General features: G+C 40.0%; 1 protein-coding gene across 3 annotated transcripts in view; it reads left to right on the forward strand.

The window, feature by feature from the left end:
- The window catches only part of FOCAD (focadhesin), a 270,438-nt gene extending 245,900 nt beyond the window's left edge, over window positions 1-24,538 (forward strand). For all 3 annotated transcript variants that reach the window (XM_046664479.1, XM_046664480.1, XM_046664481.1), the window contains 9 exons: window positions 1,179-1,307; window positions 3,431-3,546; window positions 6,044-6,304; window positions 6,961-7,050; window positions 10,642-10,819; window positions 12,734-12,831; window positions 14,307-14,558; window positions 16,658-16,733; window positions 18,771-24,538. In XM_046664479.1, coding sequence (XP_046520435.1) covers window positions 1,179-1,307; window positions 3,431-3,546; window positions 6,044-6,304; window positions 6,961-7,050; window positions 10,642-10,819; window positions 12,734-12,831; window positions 14,307-14,558; window positions 16,658-16,733; window positions 18,771-18,844 — 1,274 coding nt within the window. In that variant the 3' untranslated portion in view covers window positions 18,845-24,538. The remainder of the gene's footprint in view (window positions 1-1,178; window positions 1,308-3,430; window positions 3,547-6,043; window positions 6,305-6,960; window positions 7,051-10,641; window positions 10,820-12,733; window positions 12,832-14,306; window positions 14,559-16,657; window positions 16,734-18,770) is intronic.
- Window positions 24,539-24,626: the final 88 nt, after the last annotated feature.

Raw genomic sequence — 24,626 nt, forward strand, 5'->3', positions numbered from 1 at the left:
GATGTCTGCTGCTTCTGCTGCTTTTTCTGCCTCTGCTTCTCCTTTTCTCTGTGATTCTCCTTTCCGTGGCTATTTTCCTTTTACTGACTCTGTCATCACCTCAGCTTCCTCTTTTTTCAGTGTCTGCTGATTCTGCTGCCTTTTCTGCCTCTGCTTCTCCTTTTCCCAGTGCTTCTTCTCTCTGCAGCTGTTTTGTACTTTTGCTGACTCTGTCCCCACCTCTGCTTCCCCCTTTTCAGTGTGTGCTGATTCTACTGCTTTTTCTGCCTGTGCTTCTCCTTTTCCCTGTGATTCTCCTTTCTGTGGCCGTTTTTTCCTTTTGCTGGCTCTGCCTCCACCTCTGCTTTCTCCTTTTTCAGTGTCTGCTGATTCTGCTGCTTTTTCTGCTGATTTCCCTCTGCTGCTTATGTTGATCCTGCCACTTTTGCTTCTTCTTCTTGGTCTTCTACTTTTTTTATACATCAATTCTGACCTCGTCATAAGTTCGCTTTTACATGACCCTTGGTGGCTACTCCAGCCCTGACTATACCTTATAGCTCCACTCACAGCTGCTCCACTGTCTTATTTTTTCAATTTCAAGTTACCCCCCCCCACCTGGAAAAAAAGGATGTAATCCTAAAGTCATGGTACTATGTCTTAGATAGCTGGTTAACTAAGGAATAGCTGTTATCTTAGGGGCTCACCTCTGGAACAGTTACCCATGGCACAAGCTGAGGAGTAGAAGTGGTGAATTAGAGGATATAGAACCTGATCATTTAGAGCCGCAGGGACTGGAGGTAACCCATAGTTCTTAGAAGGGAATGCTGCTGGATAGACAGTAATTGTCTCCTCTTCTGGAAGTGGATTGAGAAGTGAACAAGGGATGAGAGAATAATGCAGAGTAAGTTACTCTTCTCAGGAAGCTGGCTGATAAGAAATGAGAAAATATGGAAGTCAGCTAAGTGGCAATGTGAAATATTCCTATCCAGACAAGAGAGAAATAAGAGAGAAAAGAACAGAGGGAGCAAGGTTTTGTAGCAAATAAGCTTGAGATTAAGAGCACAGAATTGAAGGATTGACCACAACTGAAAATGTGACACCAAATCCTTTGAAACCAGAAGAGCTGGGAGGGAAAGTTGGCCTGTTCTACTTTCATGATGCTATCGAGCTGTTTGATTATTTTTTCCCTTTCTGTGCAGGTCCTGAGTCTGTATCTCCTTCCCTTCTCAAAGTAGTGATGAAGCCCATAGCTGCTGTTGGAGAGAACTACCAGTATCCTCCTGTGAACTGGGCCGCACTCCTCTCTCCACTGATGAGGCTCAACTTTGGTAAATATCAGGCGTTTTTAGGTCTTCAGACTCTACTTTTAGGGTGTGACGTGAGGAGAAAAACAGATTCTGTGTCAAATTGGTAGTGACTGGATAGACCTTTGGGATCTTGAGGTTGATCTTCTTGGATGGAACAGCTGGGTTACTCTCACTGAGTCAATTTATGAATAACTGAGGGTGAGAAGAAAGAGGGCTGAAGACAGACCAGATTCGTTTATGAAAACAATACTTGACTGAGATGTACATAGTGCTAGGTATGTGGTTCAGGTCCCAGAAAACCTGCTTTGATGGTTATCAAACTGCATTTCCCTAGGTTTCAAATAATAACCCTATGGGATGGTGTATTAGTTTTCTATTGCTACTCTAACAAATTACCACAGACTTAGTGGGTTGGAACAACACAAATTTGTTATCTTATAGTTCTGTAGGTTAGAAGTCCAACATGGCTCTCACTGGGCCAAGGTCAAGGTATGGATAGAGTAGCATTCCTTTGTGGAGCCCTAGCGGAGTGCTACGGTCTGAATGTGTCCCTTCCAAATTCGTATATTGAAATCCTAACTCCCCGTGTGATGGTATTAGGAGCTGGGGCCTTTGGGAGGTGATTAGGGCGTGTGGACAGAGCCCTCATGAATGGGATTAGTGTCCTTATAATAGAGATCCAAAGAATTCCCTAGCCCCTTCTACAATCTGAGCACAGCAAGAAGTCAGCAGTCTGCAGCCTGGAAAAGCGTTCTCACCGGAACCCAACCATGCTAGTACCCTGATCTTGGACTTCCAGCCACCAGAACTGTGAGAAATAAATTTCTGTTGTTTATAAACCACCCAGTCTGTGGTGTTATACCAGTCCAAACAGACTAAGACAGGGAGAATCCATTTCCTCTCCTTTTCCAGCTTCTAGAGGCTTCCCATATTCCTTGGCTTGTGGTCCCCTTTCTCTGTCTTCAAAGCCAGCAGTGGAGGGCTCAGACCTTCTCATGCTGTCATCTTTCTGGTTCTCTGCAGCTGGGAAATGTTTTCCATGTGTAAGGATTCATGTGATTAATGGGTCCCTTTGAATAATCCAGGATAACCTCCCCATCTCAAGGTCCTTAACCTTAAGCATATCTGGAAAGTTCCTCTGCCGTGCAAGGTAACATATTCACAAGTTCCAGGAGTTAGCATGCAGACATCTTAGGGGGCCGTTGTTCTATTTGCTACAGATGCTTTGTGGTGAGAGGAAAGGGAATGCACACCTCCAGTTCATCCACAGCAACCTCTTTCATGGAGTTTGCATATGCAAATTCAATTTCATGTACTTGCCCCCACCTCCAAAAAGAGAGGGAAGGAGAACAATTTTACCAGTACTGTAAAATGGTGTGTAGGCAGATGTGTTTGTCATGAGTCCTCTATTATTTACGGTAGGGTGTTTACTTACATATGATATACAGAAAGATTTGTATACTATCATTTATGTGCAATTTAAGGGGCAATCAAAGGTGATTTTGACTGTGGGGAAGTTTTCAGTTTAATACCTTCATTTGAACCTAATCCCTACGTAAGATATGATGTCTTCATACTGTGTTTGCAGAAATTTCATTTAAAAAATATGTTCCCCTGCCTCTTCTCTGCCTTTGTGTGCTGTATTGAAATTGTTTATGTTTTAGTAAAATTGCTTAGAAAAAAGAAGAAAAGGCCTGGAAAATACATCTGCTGATGGGGATCAGACTGTTAAGAAGACTGGGTCACTTGAGAGTGTGGCCACAGACCTAAATAGATTTCCCTGTGTGCTGAATGCAAGGTTGAGAGAAGGGAAAAACAGAGACAAGGAAATTTTCAGCTAAAATTTTCTCAAATTTTTTATAGTATTTGAGTGTTTACATTTCTCTGGATATCATCAGAGAAATTTCCCTAGCTAGTTGAAGGCCCTTGCTAGTTCCAAGACTTGTGACTCTGATGCCTGTGGATACATTCTTTTGCCTCATAACTAAAAGGTCTCTTGAAATACCTTTTTTTTTTTTTTTTTACTGGGGTTCTATTACCTGTAGAAGTCATACAAGCAGATGCTTTGGTTTGAGACACTAAAGGCTGAAAATGGGTCAGAGAAGCGGCTACATTAGGTATTCTTTTCCTTTCTTCTCCCTCAGGTGAAGAGATACAGCAGCTGTGCCTTGAAATTATGGTGACCCAGGCACAGTCATCCCAGAATGCAGCTGCACTGTTGGGATTGTGGGTGATGCCGCCTCTGATCCACGGTCTGAGTGTACGTAGTGATTAAAGGTATTGGGCTACAAGAGGATATGGTTCTTGGAGAGATTAACATTCATTTGGGTATGTGTTCTTGAAGTCAAGAGTGGACAAATGGGGTTTTACAAAAATTGAGGCCTTGACAGTAGCTGGCTGGCAGATTGGAAAATTATGTGACTTAGGACTCTGCCATAGCCATCAGCATTCATGCTTTCAGCTACCATTTATTACAAAAAAGGAAAGTGATGATCAGAGATATTAAGGTTCCTTGCTCAAGATCATACTGCTAGAAAGTTGCAGAGTCATTTAAACCTAGCTTTATTTGTTTATATGATATACATAATCGTTTCAGTAAGTATTAAGAGAAAAGCAAATCTACTTGTACTGGATATATGATCCCTCCCTTTCACAGAAAAGGCAGCAATTAAGGCGAGCCTTGAAGGCTTGGGAGGATTTAGTGAGGCATCAAGTTAGAGGCCCTAGGGGATGTGGGTGGGAGGATGCAGGTGGAGAATAGAACATCTCTGCTAGGGTGTTCAGCTTGAGCAAAGTGAGAGGAAGAGGTGGTGCAGCCTGGCATTTGTGACAGAGAGAGAGGGCTACCACAGAAGAATGAAGCGAGATTATTTAAAATGTGAAATCAGTGAAGATGTGAAATTAGTAGATTTTGAGAACATTTCAAGCTAGGACAAAGGACTAAAGAAGCACATTTCATGATTCCTTAAAGATTTACCAATTGATTACAAGTTAAATGATCTCCTGTTTGTTATTCGTCTGCTCTAGGAGGCCTTAATTCTTTGAGAAGACTGCAAAGCCTTCTTATTAATTCCTCAATCTTTTGGCTTCAGTCCCTACTCTGTGCTTTTTTCTTTTAAGCTTTCCCACATCTCCTAATTCACTCTAACTGAAGATGGATGTTGTTGAGGTCTGCAGCCCTCCTGTCAGCTGTTACCATCACCTGTGTGCTCAGGCAGCTCCCATCTTGCTGCCGCTCAATGGGCACTTGCTATGGCCCTGCTGCTTGTGAGCGCTCAGGGAGGCCTTCCAGATGCCAGCCTGCATCTCTCTTCAACCCTGACAAGCTGCTTTATTTTATGCAGCTTTATTGAGTTATAATTGATATTCTATAAAATATGACCATTTTAAATGTAATTTGAGTTTTAGTGTTTTTATACATTTTCACCCCTCCTCCAAGAATACTTCCTTCACCCCACAAAGTTCCATTGTGCCTGCTTGCAGTCCATCCCCACTCCCAGTCTCAGACCCAGGCTGCCATGATCTGCTTTTTGTCTCTATAATTTTGCCTTCTTCAAACTTTGATATAAATTTAAATGTCATGTAAACTTTAGAAATTCTTTAGAATGGAATCATACAATATGAAGTCTTTTGTGTCTGGCTTATTTTACTTCTGAGGAATAGATTTTATTTCCATTTTACAGCTTGATAAACTGAGGCAAATGGAGGTTAAGCCAAGTTCACACAGCTAACAGATGGGAGAGAGGCTGGCTGACTCGGAAGCCCGCGTCTTAAACACGCGGTCTGGTAACGCCTCCTTCCCTTTGAGTCAAGTGTAACCCACAGCCTGTTTGGTTGATTTCAGGAATTTTTCCAGGTTTTAGTTATCCTTCTACTTCTCTTTTAGATCTGTGCTGCTCTTTCGTATTTGCCCTTGCTTATGGACCTTTCCTATTATCTTTGTTAATTAACTAAGTTTGTGAATTCATTTCCTTAATTATATACCTTCTCATTTAAAACATGATCTGAAATGGCATATTCTCTAAAGTGAGCTCTTCAGGGAACTCATGCAACTACATGATCTTTTTTGAAATGTGCTGATTTTGTCAGATTTTGTTTTTTATGCCAGCTCTTTTAGGTTTGCTGCTGCTTTGGTGTCGTATCTATGTTTCTAAGAATTTTTGAGGCCTTCTCTCTTAAAGTCTGCGGCACATAACAGCTGTTACTAACTATGCCGCCGCTTAGCTCTCGTGAACTCTAAGGTGCCGTGGTCAGTTCCGCATGCTCAGCTGGTTCTTCTTTGGTCAGAAATGGTCCCAACATGCCAGCTCCCCTTATTATTTCCTTATGCCTCCTCAGAAGAAGAAATTAATAAAATCAGATATTCTGTTTCATTGATCTCCAGCAGAGGAGCCTTTCATCTTCAGGAGTTTTTCTTGCCAGAGAATGTGACCTTTTCAGACTGAATGGCAAACTGCCATGTACTTTTAGAAGTAGCATTTTATTCCCTTCACTGAAAAGACCCAGGGTTTAAGCTGAGTAGTTCACAGATGGGTTGGCAGATACCATGTATACACATGAGTCACTCTGGACCAGAAGTCACTACAGCAGCCAAAATTACGTGCATCAGTGACCCATTGGACCGTGGAGCTGGGGGAAAATGAGGGGCAAGGAAGTAACCTGAACCTTTATCTCTCAGTCTACCCTCAAACATGCTGATGACCTAGAGGATTGGAGCTTTGCCTGTTTACATCTGACCTCTTCTGTTTTGCTTCCAGCCAACTAGCAAGAAATACCTCCTGGTATCTCTGCCTCTGTGGATAAAACTCGTCTCTGATGAACAGATCGTGGGTTTTGTTGAAAACTTAGTGGTGGCAGTTTTTAAAGCAGCTTCTCCACTTTCTAATCTCGAGTTATGCGTGAGTGCCTTACAGGGTCTGGGCCAGGCCATGAAGCTGCCCAGCCCTTCCTACCACCTCTGGAGTCTGCTCTGTGAAGCTACTGGGAAAATTTTTGACCTTCTGCCAAATAAGATTCGGGTGAGGAACAAAAATATTTACATTCCTGACAATTTATGTTTGGGATTTTTTAAAGCCTTTTTGGCAAAGCAAGAAGGTGTGTGTTATAAGAATGTGGTGGGAAGGATAGCGAGAAATAACCACATTCTTCACTAAGAATGTGTTTGCTTCCAAGATCTAAATTGAGGTTGAATATTTAGAACCAAAGTTTTGAGTAAGCTTAGAGCGGGTTAACCAGTGCTGTACCAGGAAATGTGCTCTTAGGTCTTTTACCAGATGCCTGTAGAAGATGAGCAAGCTCAAAACTCTTACACTTTATGCCTAGAGAATCCTTGGGCATATTGTCCAATATCCTGTTGATATCAAGGGACTTAACAGTAGCCTTTCCCCTACCCCAACAGACTTCTGAATTATAGTTTTACGAAGAAGTTAAACATCTGTTTGGAATGATAGATTCTGATAAGGAGAAAAAAGTACAGCCAAACAAATACACACAATTACAAGTAAGTTGTCTTTTAAACGATAAAGTTTGGCCACACGTTTTGGTTTGGTTAAAATTAAAACCCTGTCAGCCACTGTTGCTGGAGATAAGCAAATCTAATAATTTGTCAGAACATTGAGACTATACCTGTTATGTTACATTGTGTTTTGACATGCTTGGGATTTTTCTTTACCAGAGAAATGATCTAGAGCTGTATATCTGTGTAGCAAAATGCCTCTCGGAAATGACAGATGATGAAGTCACTCGGGGTGCCCAGATTACTGAGGTAATAACATATCTATATTTTTTTACTATTGCAGTTGAAGACGTGATTAGAGCGTCCTTTTGGCTGAAGCTAGTTTTGCTCCGTATTTGTTACTGGCTAATTTCAGGAAATTATCTCTGTTTCACTATGGGGTCTCGTGTCCAGCCTAGTAGTATGGTTGGATACGTAGTAGTATGGATGGATAGATGGGTGAATAACTTTTTAACCTAATTAATCCCACTTTGTCAAGAACATTTTAGTGTCACCTATGGGCAAAAATGAGTACAGGATAATGTCTTCAATGCAAAATCCACAAGAATGGGAATATTCTGACCAAAAAACTTTCTGGTACATGGAAGGCATAAATAAATAGTTCTGTTTTCACATTTAGTTTTCTTCACCTGATACTTCTCCTTTTGAAATGAAGAAGGGTGGCTGATTGAAAAACAAGTTCTATCAACTCTTACACAAGATAATTAACAAGTACCCTTCACACCCACACCCAAAGGATGAATGAGTAAAAAGTAGCATACCAGTAGAGTTGCCAGATTTAGCAAATAGAATACAAGATATCTTGTAAATTTGAATTGCAGGTAAACAATGAATAATTTTTTATATAAGTATATCCCAGCGGACCCGCTTATTCACAGGGCAGCCCTGCATACCAGGTAATGAATACCAACGGTCTGGAGAACTGTGAGCCATCACATAGCTGGTGGACATCTTATTATTTATTTCAGTTTATGGCAGGTTTGCCTATTCAGTTGAATCCTTGAATTTCTGCATTATATAGCAATGACTCTCAAAATCTGGTCCCTAAGCCAGCAGCATCAGCCTGGGAACTGGTTAGAAATGTAAATTCTGGAGTCCCACTCCAGGCATCCTCAATCAGAAACTCTGGAGGTGGGGCCCTGGAGTCTGTGTTTTAACAATCTCTGCAGGTGATTGTGTGCATCCTAAGCTTTGAGAACCGCTGTTAGTATATCGGGAATATCAACATATTGGAGGTTAGTTTGTTTTAAGCAGGGACCAGCAGTATAAGGAAATGCTTAAGAGAATGGACTCTGGGGTCTCACTGCCAGGGTTTGAAATCAGCTCCCTAATTTACTAGCAATGTTACCCTGGTTAAGTTTTATAACCTCTCTCTGCCTCAGTTTCTTTATCTATAAAAGGAAGATAATAACGCCTACCTCCTAGGGCTGTTTTGAGAGTTAAATGATTTAATCCACGTTAAGTTCTTGGAAAAGTACCTGACCCAAGGCAAGTACTCAGTAATTATTTATTACTGTAATTATTGCATTCATATAATTTATTATATCCTATTATTATACTCATGCAGTATAGTTGTAAGTAATGCATCTAGTTTACTTTGTAGTAGCTAGCACTAATGGTTGCTGTTATTCACTTGGGTTCCTAAAGTGCTAATCAGAACATTGTCTCTAGAACATTCTAAATAGTGTTCTGATGTCAGTGTTTTCTGTTCATTTCTGGGAAGAATAGAGAGGTAAGAATAAAGTAGTGGTGAAGAGCTTAGACTCCTTGGGTTCCAATTCTTTTTCTTTTTTTTTTTGAGGAAGATTAGCCCTGAGCTAAGTACTACCAGTCCTCCTCTTTTTGCTGAGAAAGCCTGGCCCTGAGCTAACATCCATGCCCATCTTCCTCTACTTTATATGTGGGACGCCTACCACAGCATGGCGTGCCAAGTGGTGCCATGTCCGCACCTGGGATCCAAACTGGCGAACCCCAGGCTGCCAAGAAGCAGAATGTGCACGCTTAACCGCTGCGCCACTGGGCTGGCCCTGGGTTCCAATTCTTATTCTGCCACCTATAGCTATGTGACATTAAGAAAGTTACTTAACCTCTCTGCTTCAGTCTCCTCATCTGAAAAGGAGGAATGTTGATAGTAATTTGCTGCATAAGATTGGTGTGAGAATTAAATGGTTAATACAGTGGTCCTCAAACTTTTTGGTCTTAGGACCGCTTCAGTGTCTTAGAAATTATTAAGGACTACAAAGAACTTTTATTTATATGGGTCGTATCTGTCAATATTAACCATATTAGAAATTAAAAGTAGGAAATTTAAAAAATATTTACTTAAAAGTAATAATAATAAGCCCATTGCATCTTAACATAAATAAGAAGAAGTATTTTCCAAAAAACAAAAAAATTCATGAGAAAGATGGCATTGTTTGGCATTTTTGCAAATCTCTTTAATGTCTGGCTTAGTAGAAGACAGCTGGACTCTCACAGCTGTTGCTTTAGTCGTTGTGACATTGTCTAGAGAAGCGTGTGAAGAAACTCCAGCCTCATGACAGATGTGCAGGTGGGAAGGGGAAGGGTGAGTTAATTGTCTTCTCAGATAATTGTGGATTCCTTCTTTGATACTGCACCAAAACTCAACAAGTGGTAGTTTATTGCAGGTTAGTTGCACTGTGGAATCTGAGACCATACCAGATACTCCACAGACTGTGTTACATTAGGATCCATTGGTCCACCTTGCTCTCTGGGTCTTTTACCAATGCATAATTTTGTAACATCATACATTGGTCATTTGGAAAATATTGAGTCACTCACTGAGTTTAAAAAATCTTCCAAATGTGGATCCATTTCCTTATATAATATCAAAACGTCTTTATTTTGAAATATCATCAAGACCCTCATCAGGAAAGTCTTTTATGTATTGGGAAGCTGCCCAAGTCCAAGTAGCAGATACACATTCTCCAGAAACCTAATTTTCGCTTAAAAGCTCAGATTTTATCATTGGCAACAAATACTGTCAAGTGTTTTCCTTGAAGTGATAGTCTCACTTCCTTCAATTTTAAGAACATAATCTGTCAAGTGCTCAGTTGGAGTAACTATAGTTTGTCCAGCAGCCATTCTTTCAAGTAAATGGTGTTCCATGAAAAGAGTGGCTATTTCAACTCACAACTCAATCTCACAAGTGTTTTTTCTTGAGACAACCGGCATACTTGGTTGTGCAGCTGAAGTCCTTTATGCATACTTCCCATTTTGTCATACAGAATATTAAAAAGATATGTACTCAAGGGCAAAAGTTTAACAAAGCTAGTAATTTTTATTGTTCACAAGGACATTTTAAATGAAACTAGCTTTTAAAAAAATTACAAATGGTAGTGAAAAATACATGAATATTGCTATAGTTTCGTGCTATTATGAAAATAGTTTGACCTCATAGACTCTCTAAAAGGGTCTTGGGGTCCCCCAGAGGTCTGTGTACCATACTTTGTGAACTGCCAACTTAATACATGTTAAGTGCTTAGAATGGTGCCTGGCGCTTAATAAGTACTGTATTTGTTAGTTATCATTGTTGTTATTATTATTTGTGTATTCTCACTAAATATCATCACCAATTACCCCCTGAAATCATTTATGGTTATTATGAGAGAACAGGAGGTGACATTACAATTCTGTGTGTGTGTCTACATTTTAATACATCACTCAGGCAGATAGGTCACATGCTGCCAGGCATGAACAGTTTCAGCATTTGGAATAGTAATCAACTTCAGACTCACCCTTTCTGTTTTGCCCTTGCCCTGAGGTTCTGTAATGACTTCAGTTAATTTAATAGTAACTGAACAATTTGCTGATTTGCAGAGCAGCATAGAAAAGGCCACCTTTGTCCGACTGTACTTGGTCTCTCAAGGACGATTGCCCTTGATGGGCTTGACAGACATGCTCAGTGTTGCTGTTCAGCACCATGAACAAGACACACTGGCCTGGATGATGCTGCACAGCCTATACCAGGCAAGGATTGTGAGCCATGCCAACACAGGTAAGACCCGCCTGGGGCGAACACGGGAACAGAAAGATCCGCCTGCCCTCCCTTTTAAACTGCAACTGTTGCCTCAACTTAACAACTAGTTTACTGCTTCTTGACACAGATGAGGCCTTGTTACATCAAATGAGGAGCACCTTGGCTGGAAATGGGCAGTTACAGCTCACAACAGCCACTCTTGGGAGATGGGAATGAGTTCTGTTGATGATTTTTATATTGTATTTGGACCTCCGTGCCCTCAAGGATATAAACACATTTATCAGGTTGATTCTGCCTGCTTCAGTTTCCCAAAAAGACAGGAGGTCCATCGATTCTGCCTGATGTTTTCATGAAAATGGCTTTTGGTTGGTCATTTAACAAACAAACAAACAAACAAACAAAAAAGCAACAACAAAATTAAATAGTTATTCTATAGAAGAACTTCTCAGGGGTGAGAAGAGTGAAACCTGGACGCCCTAACTGCATCCTCGAGCCAGAAGAAGCTCCAGGCCTGAAGCTCTGCTGATGAATCATATGGCATAACTTTTAGACCATTTTAAACATTTACACTTTACTAATCATCTGAAAAGGGAGCTCCCCCCTTTCCCCTCCCTTACCTTTGGTCAGATGCTCATAATATCTCGAGTCTCCATTCAGGTTCTGAATGGCACCTGGCTTAAGTGGATCAGATGTGGCTGAGAAGCCCTTGTGACCTGAGGCAGGCTACTCATGTTTCTGTGCCCCATTTTCCCATCTCTTGTACCTTTAAGGTTTTGAGAGAAAGGTGACAAACATAACTGTAATACTCTTTTCAAGACTGTATAGGGAGGCCGGCCCAGTGGTGCAGTGGTTAAGTTCGCTTGCCGTGCTTCAGTGGCCCGGGGTTTGCCGGTTCGGATCGTGGGTGCAGATCTACACACTGCTCATCGAGCCATGCTGTGGCGGCATCCTACGTAGAAGAACTAGAAGGGCTTACAACTAGGATATACAACTATGTACTGGGGCTTTGGGGAGAAAAAAAAAGGCAGATTGGCAACAGGTGTTAGCTCAGGGCCAATCTTCCTCACCAAAAAGCATACCTTTACAAAAAAAAAAAAAGACTAAAGGAAATTTTGATTCATGCTCCTCTTCAGCAATTGAGATAGTTGTCTTGTATCTGCAGTAGTGTCTGCCCAATGGAAAATGAACTTGTGATAAGAAACTAGAATTTTTAATTCTAAATCAGAAGTGCATTTATCAGGAAGAAATCTAGTAAGTGTTCCCAGTTAAGTATGAAGATGCATGAAGTAAACTGAGATAAATTTGATATTGCCTTGGTTCTAACTAGCTAGCTTTCAAAGTTAGTTCCCCATTTTCCTCTTATTCACTAAATTTTGAAAGCCTTCCCAAGTAGTCTTTACTGCACCAGGAATCCTCATTTAAAAAAAATTGAAACGGAAAAATCAATATTTATGCTGATGTCTGTTCTCCAGTTACTCTATAATAGCTGGGGTTTTTTTCTTTTTGTGTCTTTGGGATAGATTTTCTCTGTGATTTTGGCATAAATTGGGAATATTGAAGCAAAGGATGTCTATAAATACAACTAATTATCCAAGATTTAACATTACTAGCCAGTTGGCATGCCACGCTTCTCCTAGTGTGTTTAATGTTGAGAGAGAAACTCCAATAAATGCACTTTATCACTATCAGATGGGTAGGTTTGAAGAATGAATTAGCTTTTGAAAATAAAGACCAAAATATGGTCATCTGACGTGAATAGTGTCAAAGAGCTCTCTCAGGGCTATCACAAGTCTCAGGTATTGCGAGAGGCCGTGGAACAGTGGCATGGAATCCTCACCAGGTATTCTGCTTTAGTTGTGATGGCTATTACTAATCTGTTTTACATTTCAAAGTAAAACTATGGTCTGGTAATAAAATGTCCTTTTTGCTCAGGCGTGTTGAAGAGAATGGAGTGGCTCTTGGAACTGATGGGTTACATCAGAAATGTTGCTTACCAGTCAACCTCTGTTCAGAACACGGCTCTTGATGAGGTACCATCTAGAGGCATAATTTGTGGCTTCCTTAAAATATAGAATTTGTATCTGCTCTCCCCAAAGAGGAATATGTTGCTGCTTGCAGCTGTCTTTCCCTCCTTCCTTTTATTTTTGGGAAGCAGTGGTGACAACTCTCTGATGTCACAAGGAAACCTATGTTCTTCAGGCTCTTGGAGACACCTTGGCTGCCCTTTGAAAAATATTTTCAACAGAATACGTTCCTGACAGGCAGCACACAAAAGACAAGAGCTGGAGAGGAATTCCAGGATCCTGTGTACTTGGGCTTGATCCCACAGAGAATGTGGGGTACAGGGCTCGGGCCTCCACACTGGCCCAGAGTATGGCTTCAAACACCTGGTTTGAAGAGGTTCCTGAAGTGTATGCAAGTAATCTGTGTTTGCACCAATACTTACGTGCGTGTGTGCACATACTGGAGGGTAGTTTTCATCGCACCTGCAAAATGACCTATGACCCAAAAAAGTTTAGCAAACACTGGTATTGGGTGAGTTAAAAAAAAAGATTAATAAGTAAAATGAAGACAGCACTTCCCTACTCTGCTAATTTTCTTGATTTTGCTATCCATTGTGAATTTTTTAGTAGTGGGATTTTTTTCTATAGGCATGTTTCATGAGTATCCTGTTTACTGTGTAAAATTTGCATAACCTGGGATTTGAAATTCTGCCCCGCTTTTCTAAGGAGTTGTGTGTCTTTTTGAAATTTTAATTCGTGAGATTACGAATTTTAAGAGATTGAGGAGTACTTTTAAAAATTTTTTTTTGAACCAGCATAATCTGTCCTCTTTTTCTAAGTTTTTATTAACCTTTGTTTTCTTACAAAAATCTTTTAAAACTTAGAAAACACAGATAAGCAGAACAAAGTGTAATTTAAATCACACTAATCCAACAAGTCGGAGGTGGCCCTTGTTCCCACCACTTCTGCTAGTGTCTAAATTAGTCTAAAAATCTAAATGGATGGATTCCAGACAGATTTCTAAAAATGCATGTGGAGGGTCATTTGTTATTGTTCAAAAATAGAATCACACTACATATTTTTAAAAATCAGTTTTGGCTACTTAACGATAAATCTAAATGTCCTTGTATCGCTTTTAATTAATTTTTAATCTCTTTGAAAATACCAAAACTGAGGAGTGTTTGAACCTCGGTATGAACAGGAATTAAATAAATTATGTTTCTCCTGAAATGTTAGAACAATAATAATGAAACTGTTGGGTCGCCAGTCTTCGCAAAAGAGGATCCCTAAAACCTTCCAAAGCCCTAAAATGGCTCTTTATTAAGGATAGAAATAGAGTTTGCTGTTGAGGCCAGTTCCTCTTCTGGAGTGGCAGTGGGGCAGGAGGAGGGGTGGCCGAAGGGGAAGATGACATTGCATCATGATGGGGGTTGTGTATGTAAGCATGTCTTACACTGAATGGTTAAACATGTGACCTAACTTGGTTTCTATTTCCACTGTAGGCTTTGGACTTCTTGTTGCTGATATTTGCAACCGCAGTGGTTGCGTGGGCGGACCACGCTGCCCCTCTCCTCCTTGGCCTCAGTGCCAGTTGGTTGCCATGGCATCGGGAAAATGGCCCGGCTGGGCCAGCAGCAAGGTTCCTTGGCAGCAGTCCAATGCACAGGGTCACTCTGCAGGAGGCTCTCACTCTCCTTCCCAGTAGCATGCCTCTTCTGCTGCAGAAAGAGCCGTGGAAGGAACAGACCCAGAAGGTGAGGTTGGCAGCCACGTACTTACCAGAGCAGGCAGCTGTTTTCTCTTCAGCAGTTGCTGCTGTAGAATTGAGGTTGGAGTTAAGTGAAACTCGAATCACACCACAGGCTTTTATGCTCAGCCCCACATCTCGGCCAGATACAAAGCCTCAGAGATTGAAGCTAGCCCAGGCCCAGGGTAACTGCTCAGAGTAATTAAAACAACAACAATGACAGCAGCAACAATCTGCTTACAGTTAGGGCTGAAGTGGAAAGAAAAGCTTATACTTGCCTTCATTTATTGAAGGCACATGTGTTCTTAATTCTGAGGATGAAAGGATGAGTGAGTTTTGAGAGCTCAGAATCTCAGAGTGAGGACAGAGAGGAAGGCAAGTTCAAGACTGCAAAATGGTATGATCAGAGGATAAGGTGGTGAGCAGGGGAAGGGGGTGATTAACCATGCCTGGGGTGGGTCAGGGAGATCCTCCGAGGGAAATGTGAGTCTGGAGCATCCGTCTTCTTCTAGCATATTTAAGGTTCCCCACAGCTCACTCGGTCCTACAGCCATGTTCCAGCTGCTCTGTGCTAGATTCCGAGGGGAGATGGGTAAAGGCCTCATGCCGTCCCCCTCGCCCTCTGGAAAATGCAAACTGTAGGAAACACCTTTTGGGTTTTAAGATTGAGATTCCCCAGGCTACTGGCTGTCGTGCAGAGTGTATGAAAACACTCTGCTTCCTGTACTTCTTATACATGGCTCTGACCTGTCTTTAATGTAGTTGATTAGAAGATTCTGTTTTGAATCCCATTTAATCAAAACTGGATTTTTATGAGGTCGAAATCTTAAAACGAACCTTTTGTGGCTTATTCTTAAAATCTGAACATTATCTTTAAAAATATTTGAACTGTGGACCTTAGCCACATATAACTCCACTGAGCTTCTCAATTAAAATGCGTTTGTTTTCTTAAACCTGATAAGTATTAGTATTATTGCCCCAAATTTTGTGTTTTCTGTTTCATTTTAAATCAAAATAAATTTAAATGTGGTATCCCTTCATGTTATTCCTGGCCTGGGACACTGTGTTCACTTTGGGCTGCGTTGTAGACATCCTGCATCTATTATGTTTTTGCAGTCCTTGATTTATTTACTTAACAGTAGGATATTATAAAACAAAATTGAGAAAAAGAAAATAAACAAAGAAAAAAATTCTTTTAATTAAAGCAGGGAATTGGGAATATTTTCTTTTTCTGTTTTACTGTTTCTTCAACTCAGCTTCTATGTCCAAAGATAAAAATGCCTAGTCTGTATGACTAATGTATGTGTTTTTTAATGAGCCAAGATTGGCAACATTCAGTCATCAATGAAATTACCCTGTATCTAATTCAGAAACAATTTTGACTGCACCGTGGGAGATCAGTCAAACTTATGAGTACCATGAGTTTCTACCTCATTTGCAGGATTTATTTGCAGTTAACACGCTTGGCTCTACCTAGTAAATTATTTTATGCCTTTTCTCTTGCATTTCAACTTCCTGTTTCATATCCATTCGGGCACAAACTGTTCTCATTTACAGAAACACATTTTATTTTAGAAACAGGGGCTTACATCTGATATGTTTCCCTATTTATTGCCCAGCCTTGGAGCCTAGGCCTAGATGCACAGGAAACCAGGTTGGGGGCAGCATCATGTGAAGAAATCTGTGGGACTTTGAAGCCAGGTGTGCTTGGATTCAGATCTTGACTCTGCTATTCATTGGAAATGGACTCAGGCAAGGATCACAAGCTCTTTGGACCTCACAGAATAATGAGAGAGAGTGCACATGGCACACAAGAGGCCCTCTGAGCCCATGTCTGCCTCACTCTCAAATCCAATAGCAGTTCTCAGGGTATTCAGCAGGGGAAGGAGGTTTGCCTTTGCTGGGTCATTTGACTAAAAGGGAACTGTGTCCAACTGTACCATCCCTTGTGCCTGGGCCCTGACTCACCTCCACTCCCCGACCCAGACATGTATTGCCTGGGGGCTGCTGCTCTGATAGGCGTGTCTGCAGGCCCAAGGGTGTGACTGATCTCTCACTGAGATTCGGGTTGTCTTCACTGACACTGTTCTTCATTTTTCACCCTAGTTCATTGACTGGATGTTCACCATCATGGAAAGCCCGAAAAATGTCCTCTCAGCAAAATCCAGGGATCTTTTAAAAGGTATTACTTCTGTGCTTTATGCCCAGTGTAGGTGAAAACCATCCAATGTTGTCGGTGCTACAGAACAGCTTTCTAGTGGTGTTGGTTTCTGAAAGGCCTCATCTAGGTTCGGTTTAGAGAAGTAATCTGGAGCTCTCACCAACATGGCACTTTGAATTAGAAAGTGGATTTAAAAAGAGTTTCAGTGCCTTTAAATTTAACTTTTAAACAGTTTTAAAATGTTTTATTATATGATAAAATATGATTTTAATTAAAATTTAGAAAATTCAGAAAAGTAAAGAGAAGAATCAAAGAGAAATTCAGAGTCCCATTGCCCAGTGACAATTTTGATACTTTTTCTAAGAAGTATTTGCCCCCTCTGTGAGTGTTGTTTAACATATTCATAATCATATACAATTGAAAAAATACACAGACACTTTGAGTACTGACTTTTTTATTTTAAAAGCATTTAACTTGTTCTTACACTGGCTTCATAAATAGTATTTTTAAAAGCTGCATAGTATTTTGCCAAGGGAATTGGACATTTCCCATGCTTTCTGGCACTTAGATGGTTTTTGTGTTTTTATACTTCTCTGTTGATTTGTTAAACTATGACTGTAGGATCCACAAACATAGAAAATCTTTCTGTGACAATTATGTACATTATTTTATTACTCAAATCGGAGAAGTCATTTCAGCGTTGATTCTATGGCCCGAGACTGTCGTATGTGTTTTGGGACTTGGGGGTCTGGGTCCTACCAGAGGCTGCTGTTGATGCCCCTGACGTGCTGTAGGATACTGCACTGGAAAGCTCACCTTGAGAAGTTCCCTGTTGGCCTGCACTTGGGTAATCCGTCTGGCCAGCCTGAATCATAGTATGACCATACTTTACTTAAGTATGGTATAATTGATTCGTTGTCAAACAAGCAAGATTTCCCTAATGTGCTGGTTCTGATCCTTCGCCCTACCCCCAAAGGAGGTGGAAGGCATGTGTAGGAAGGTGATTCTGATCAACCACCGAACTTCACTGAGAATCATGGCTGTGGCTTGACCTATTTTCACTTGATCCATCCCTGGAGACTTGCTGCTAGGATTTCCTCCATTTATTTGCCTCAGGGAGTTTCGACTCATTTTAATGGCCATGGATCCATAATACCATCGGTTACTCCAGACATACACAGTTGTCCCTCCGTATCCTCAGGGGATGGGTTTTAGGATCCCCCTTGCATACCAAAACCCACAGATGCTCAAGTCCCTTATATAAAATGGCGTAATATTTGCATATAACCTACATACATTCTCCCATATACCTAGTTATTTGGGTCAAGGAAGTACATGTTCACTTCATTATATAGTCAAGGGCCTATTAGAATCACACACAATAATTGTGTAGCTCTGGCTCACCTACATTCCCTTACACTATTATATTTTAAATAATATCTCAATATATTTATATTAGTATCCTAAAACAAGATATATAACAAATTACATAGTGGGATTACACAGAACTTTCCTACTTTAAATCAATCCTCGAGGGACCCATGACAAATGAGAAAAAGCACAGACTCATGGGTAATGTTCAAATATAGTTTAGTACTACCATGCTTACTCCATTGTGCCCATGAACCTGACTTCATTACAGGATCAGTTTTTTGGGTTTTTTTTTTGCTTTTAATTAACCATTTAATGGAAAAATCATATTCACGTAGAAAAGTGCCAAATAATAAGTAGATTTTTACAAAGGAAACACACCTATGTAATTAGCACCCAGATTAAAAAAAAATCACCAGCATTCCAGAAGTCAGTTTTTGTTTTAATTTTGCAGAATTTCCTGTTAACTGGTTGCAGGGTAACTTTTTAAAAAAAATAAATGTTTTTCCCCAGCCTTTATTAATGTCTACCATTAAAATTCGGTGTAAGTCTTAAAGGGACTTCTTAGTCTTGAAGATTAGCCAAGTGAGAAAAAGCCGATTCTGTTCTGACATCTTTTGATCTAACGACCTTTTCAAATGCAGCACCACCAGATGCAACCATGTACTTTACTTTTTGTCCCCTTAGCCACTCTGCTGTCCTTGCGAGTTCTCCCAGAGTTTAAGAAGAAAGCTGTATGGACCAGAGCATATGGTTGGTGAACAGTTCTGCAGCCGCCAGCAGCATTCTCAGCTGGATGAGGAAAACCATAGAAATGGAAGAAGTTTTTGAGAATTCGTGTCTGGTATCACTGAGACATGATGCAGAGAGTTAGGGTCCTGAAAGGGTGGCCGTGTAACTGGCAGCTTGACACGTGCACATCAGGAGAAGAGGACATCACTTCAGTACCCAGGCCAGTTGAGACTGAAACAAGAACTTGAATTTTCTTTTATTTGGCTAGAGTTCAATCTGAAGATTTCTTTGTGAAAATTTGACTATATCATCTCCTCTCCACTAAATTCTAGTAAAATTATCTGTGAATTTTGTGCATATGACTTTTATTTGTTTTTAAGGCACAGGGAAGGTTTTGCTTGTGGTAACAGAGGCATCATGATCTATTTCCCATGAAGTCTCTGGAGGATATTCATTGATTCAGTGGATCAATGACTCGGTGAATTAGATATGTTTTCTTATTCTTATCAATAAAACACTCTTTTGGAACTACTATACACATTTAAAAATAAGCATAGTGTTGAACATTAGCTAAATCAGATTCATTAGCGGTGGCTACAATATTGTTATGCTTGGGTCTTTGAATGCAAGTGAAAGTTACCCAATTCAAAATAGCTTCAGCCAAAAACGGGAAGATAAGCTCACAAACCAAAAAGTTTAAGAGAAGATCTGATCAGGCACAGCTGTATCCAGTGGGTCAAACAAGTGCCATCAGGGCATGGCATCATTCCACATGGTTGGCAAGATGGCTGCCAGCAACCTCAAAGGGCAGGAGAAGTGTCTTTGCTCACAGGTATGGCAGAAGCAACATGGGGAGGACTCTGGTTTAGCCTGGGTCATATGTGAGTCCCTGAACAACCATGTGGGCCCTGGGAGATGGGGTACTCTAGCTGACCAGGTCTGGGTCATATGTCCACTGAACTGGGTACCCCCCAGAAGAGAGATGATGAGTTGCTGGACAAATATCTCCTCAAAAGATCAAACTTTTTTATAAGTGCAAATCTCTATCTTAATCAGGCTGACTAGTGGCTTAATGACATGTAAATGACAGTATGTGACAGTATCCTCAAGGATTGCACTTTACTCAAGGGCTTGAGAATCAGCCAGCATTTTAATATTGATCTGTTTGCTAATTGTCTTTCCTTCATGCAGCCATTAACAAGGGCTGTCTTTAAGCACTCATATAAATGTATTGATGTATACATATATGGGATCACTGGGGAGATAATTTGTGCCACTAGCTTAATGTGCTTTTGTGTCTGTCATGCTGTAGCAGTGCCTGGTACTTTAGCAGCACCAGGGAACTTTTAGTATTCCTGCGTGGCATGTACCTTCGTGTTGTCACCAAGTGTGCCTACCACTTAGGTTAAGAAGAGCTCCACTAGTTTTATTTCCCAAATATATGGATTTATGATTTCAGGTTTCAAATATTTGTGGTTCACCGTGTAAATCACACCCTTTTCCCAGGTCACAGTTCTTTTGCTGAACTCCATAATGCACCGAGATGCTTACAGAAAAGAGGGAAGGGAAGGCTGGCTCTCGGGTAGTGTTTACCTGCATTGCCATAGTTTCATATATATTACTTCCTTAGCGTTTGGGCAGGAGGGAAATGAATGTGAAGGAAGCAGAAAGGTAGAAAATTTACATTAGAAGCCAGCTTCCCTCTGCTTCCCACTCACATACGCTTTCCTATACTTCCTACCAATTAGAGGTTGACATTCACCTAACGTTTATTGTTGGGTGCCAGGCTGTGCATGCAGTAGAGCTTTCATGTGTACTATTTTATTGAACTCTTACACCAGTATTGTGAAGAGGCATTATTTTCTATTTTAAAATGGATAAAACACATCTAATAAGTGGCAGAGCTACACCTAGAACCTAGATCCTAGAACCCCAGATCCAATGCTCATTCTATTGCATCAGGCATCACCTACTTAAGAGGAAAACTCACCAAGGATTAAACCTCACTCATGCTTAATAGTCATTGCTGTAATCAGATAAAAGAAACACCCCTGCCCCATATTAATAAGCCTCTGGAATTGGGAAGATTAGGAGTTTAGTGTAAAGGAACAGGTCTTCCTAGGTTGAAGGACATAGATTCCTGGGCCAACTTGCAGGCATGGATGGCAATAAAGAACAGTGAAGAGGAAGTGGGCACTGAAGAACTGCTCTGCATTTTTCTCCCTGAATCAGCAAGCAGAGCTTGCTAAGGCTCAAGGAAAAGGACGAAGAATCAGCCCAGTCTTCTAAACCCAGACTGCCTTTTTCAGTTCAGGCCAGTTTCTTCCCATTCAAACTTTGTCCCTGCTCCTGCCCTTGAGAAGGAAACAGAAGAGTACAAAAGGAGGGAGTAAGATAGATCTCTATCCTCTCTTCCCTACCTCCCTCTTTGCTTTCAGGAGTGTAAGATTCATTAGCTTTTCCTATTCATGGGAACCTCTAAAGAGTCTAAAATGGAAGATGCTAAATTTGAAAAATCGAAAGGGTCTAAAATCTATATATTCTAAGATGTGGGTCACTGGAATAAGAAGACCCTTTCTCTTGGTTACCGGTATGACCTCAGATAAGAATTAAGTTATTCCCTTAGGATATTTCATTTCCCCAGAAACCAGAAATCTCTGCTTTTTTAGACCAGATGTCTGAAACTATATATAAAAAGAGATGTTTCCTTACAAGTCATCTTCTGTTAGTTTTTGAAATCACAAGTTGCCAAGACAAATAGCATGCTGGAGTATACTAACAAATTGACATGTGGGGTTAGAGCCATGTTACGTGTCTCAGAAGTATCCAAACACTCTGAGTCTTGATTTGAAAAGTGTACTTTTCAAACAGATGCTGGGATCCAGGCAAGTGCCTCAAATCTCCTTTGTGTATTGTTTGTAATATAATGGCTCCATGGTAACTAATAGGCTGTTAGTAACCTTTTTTTGAAGTTAATTGCCACAAGTTAACTTCTCTAAATTAATTTTAACCAAAGATAATGGTATTATAATTATATAAGGAGTAAGATTTTATTAGGCACTCAACTACTGTCTTGAAATAACTTAGTCACTTTGAAAGTAAGCAGTAGTTTTAGATTTTTGGTAAACATTTTTGTAAATTGCTGTTTTAGAAGAGAAATCAGATTGTTTGGTTAAGAGGATGGGCCTTTGTTACAGCCAGAGTTGTAGGCTAGGTCTCTGGTCAGTTTGTATCTCTGACTCCAATCAGCCTATTCATAGCTGCAGGCATTTCAAATGGAACCAGGGGACAGAATGTGGCTGGAACAGTTCACATCCTTCGTCACACCTCACAGCATTATCTTCACATATCAACGTGTGTCATCATTGCTCTGGTCCTGGATGAGGTAATATGCTTTTATATTTTCTGGAAGGAAATACTTCATTCTGATCCTGGAAACTCTAAAGTCTCATCTTTTTTAATGTATGATACATAAAGTATTTATGAAGTTGTAAGTATGCCTGTAATCTGTTAATCTTCATAAACGGTACAAAATTCTTTGAAATTGCAATCTAGAAAGATCATCTGATTCCTGCCAGACATGGGAACTTGTGAAATAATTTCCAGCTATTGGATATAAAAGTGGAATAAAAATGACAGTGATGACTTTGACTTTGGTTTTATTTTTTAGATAAAAGAAAGAACCTACTTCACAAAGTAGTTGTCAGCGTTAAAAGAAAGAATACAAAAATATGCTTTATAAATTCTAAAGTGTAATATAAATGTTATCACTTTTATATGTTTCACTGAGAAGAAATAGTAGCTATAATGCTTGAACACAGGCCTGAAAACATGTACATTGGGACTTTGAAAGATAATGGAAGTTTCTTAATTAAGATATTGTTCTCCTTACCTTTTAAAACATTCTAGAAGCAAGTAGCACATTAAAGATATATAAGCCTTAAAAAAAAACCTTCTATATTTGTCTTCTGAACATGAAGTACCTTTGAGGATGAATCAACTATAATTAAAACATCACGTAATTCATCTGAGAGATTTTCTTAAAATATGTTTTTTTCTGGATGTAGTGGTAGTAATCCATAAAGTCAGAGTTCCACAGTCATGAGTGTCTGCTATGAGCCACGATACAAGGTTCTGGGGTACAAAGTGAACAAGACATGACATTCCTGCCCTCCTGGAGCTTATATTCAGAAAATGGAAATCAGTAAACCATCATGTAATAAAGAAAAGCATCCAGGAAACGTGTTATAAATTTCCTACTTCTGTATAACCCTTTATAATTTACAAAGGCTTAATTGACCATAGTTCATTTGCTCTTCATAACAACCTTGGGCAGTGAAGGAAACTGGAACTCAGAGAATCATTTGGTTAGTAAATATTGGAGTTGGATTTCAAGTCAAACTCAGTGCTCCTGCCTCCAGACCATGTTCTCTCTCACAGGACCCCATGGTTCAACTGAATACCAGGAAGGAAGTACACAAGGATACCTGCATTCATCTGATGAATTGAGACATATTTTTACTAATTGATTTTCATATGCAATTGACCGTAACCTTTTTTAAGATGAGATTTAAAACTCCAGCTACTCTGAGCAAAGAGAATAATTAGTTAATAATTCCTATTTAGTATGTTTAAAAACTGTTTAAACCTGAAAAAATGAAGACCATCATCTCAGTTCTAGAAACAGAGAACTACATGGTATGGTGGCTTTAATATAAGTTGTTATTAGCAGTTTTCTGTTCAAAGTGGAAATACTTCAGACTCGAAAGCAGTGATTCTCCCACTGTAGTGTGCATGAGGCTCATTTAAGGAGCCTGTCAAAATGCAGATTCCTGAGCTCATCCGAAGTTGCTGGTTCCACAGGCCTTCAGTGGAGCCCAGGAATCTGCATGCTAAATAAACAACTTTAATTCTGGGACGCTTGCTCCCTGGAAGATATTTTGAAAAACTGTCCTGGAGAAAAGTGCCATATCGAAAGTAGCATATCATTTAGACCCAGAAGAAGAAAGTAAAAATTACCTGAACAAAGGAGAACATGATAATGTTTACAAAGCAAAAATAAACAAATGAGAGGAAGGTGATGGGGCAAGGAGAGATCATTTTTAGCACATTTTAATTTTAAATTAATACTTTGGCACAATAAAATGTAACTGTTTTCTTTGTACATAAATTCAAATAAATATAAGATTCTTTCTCTGGAGAAACATTTTGGATGTTGCTCTTATATCTACTTCATCTTTAGAAAGCAGTATAGATTCTTATATGTGACAACTTGCTCAAGCTAGACAGAATAAAGTATAGTAAAAAAAAAAAAAACAGCTTCTCTGAGGGACTTCAGTGAGATGTGGTACATTCTTTAGTGACAAACTTCTTTGCAGGAAGCTTGGTAAAGGTTTTATAATGTTGTGCTGTGCCTGGCACATTGTAGGCACAAGAGAAGTGTTTCTTGAATGAATGTAGGCATTGTGTATGCAGCCGACTAGGGATCAACTCATTCCACTAAGCTTAACCTGTTTATTGAATGAAAATCTAAGACCAGGATAAGAGTGTTTCTTGAAAAGCATACTGGAGAGAAATAAAACGCATCTATACTGAATGGATATGTTTGGAAGAAATGTTAGTTACTGCTTTTCATTCAACAACTTTGATAAAGAAAAAGCCTGAGGACTCTGATGATGCTACATGCATGTGTGTGCGTACTTGTATTTTTTAGGCAGTCTTTTGCTGAGTGCTGAGATAACTTCTTCAAAGCAGTTTTGATTCAGAGCAGTTTTACTGCGCCCCCTTTCCCCCCCCCCCCCCCCCCCCCCC

Source organism: Equus quagga, chromosome 6, assembly GCF_021613505.1.
Source record: "Equus quagga isolate Etosha38 chromosome 6, UCLA_HA_Equagga_1.0, whole genome shotgun sequence".
NCBI classification, from domain to species: domain Eukaryota; kingdom Metazoa; phylum Chordata; class Mammalia; order Perissodactyla; family Equidae; genus Equus; species Equus quagga.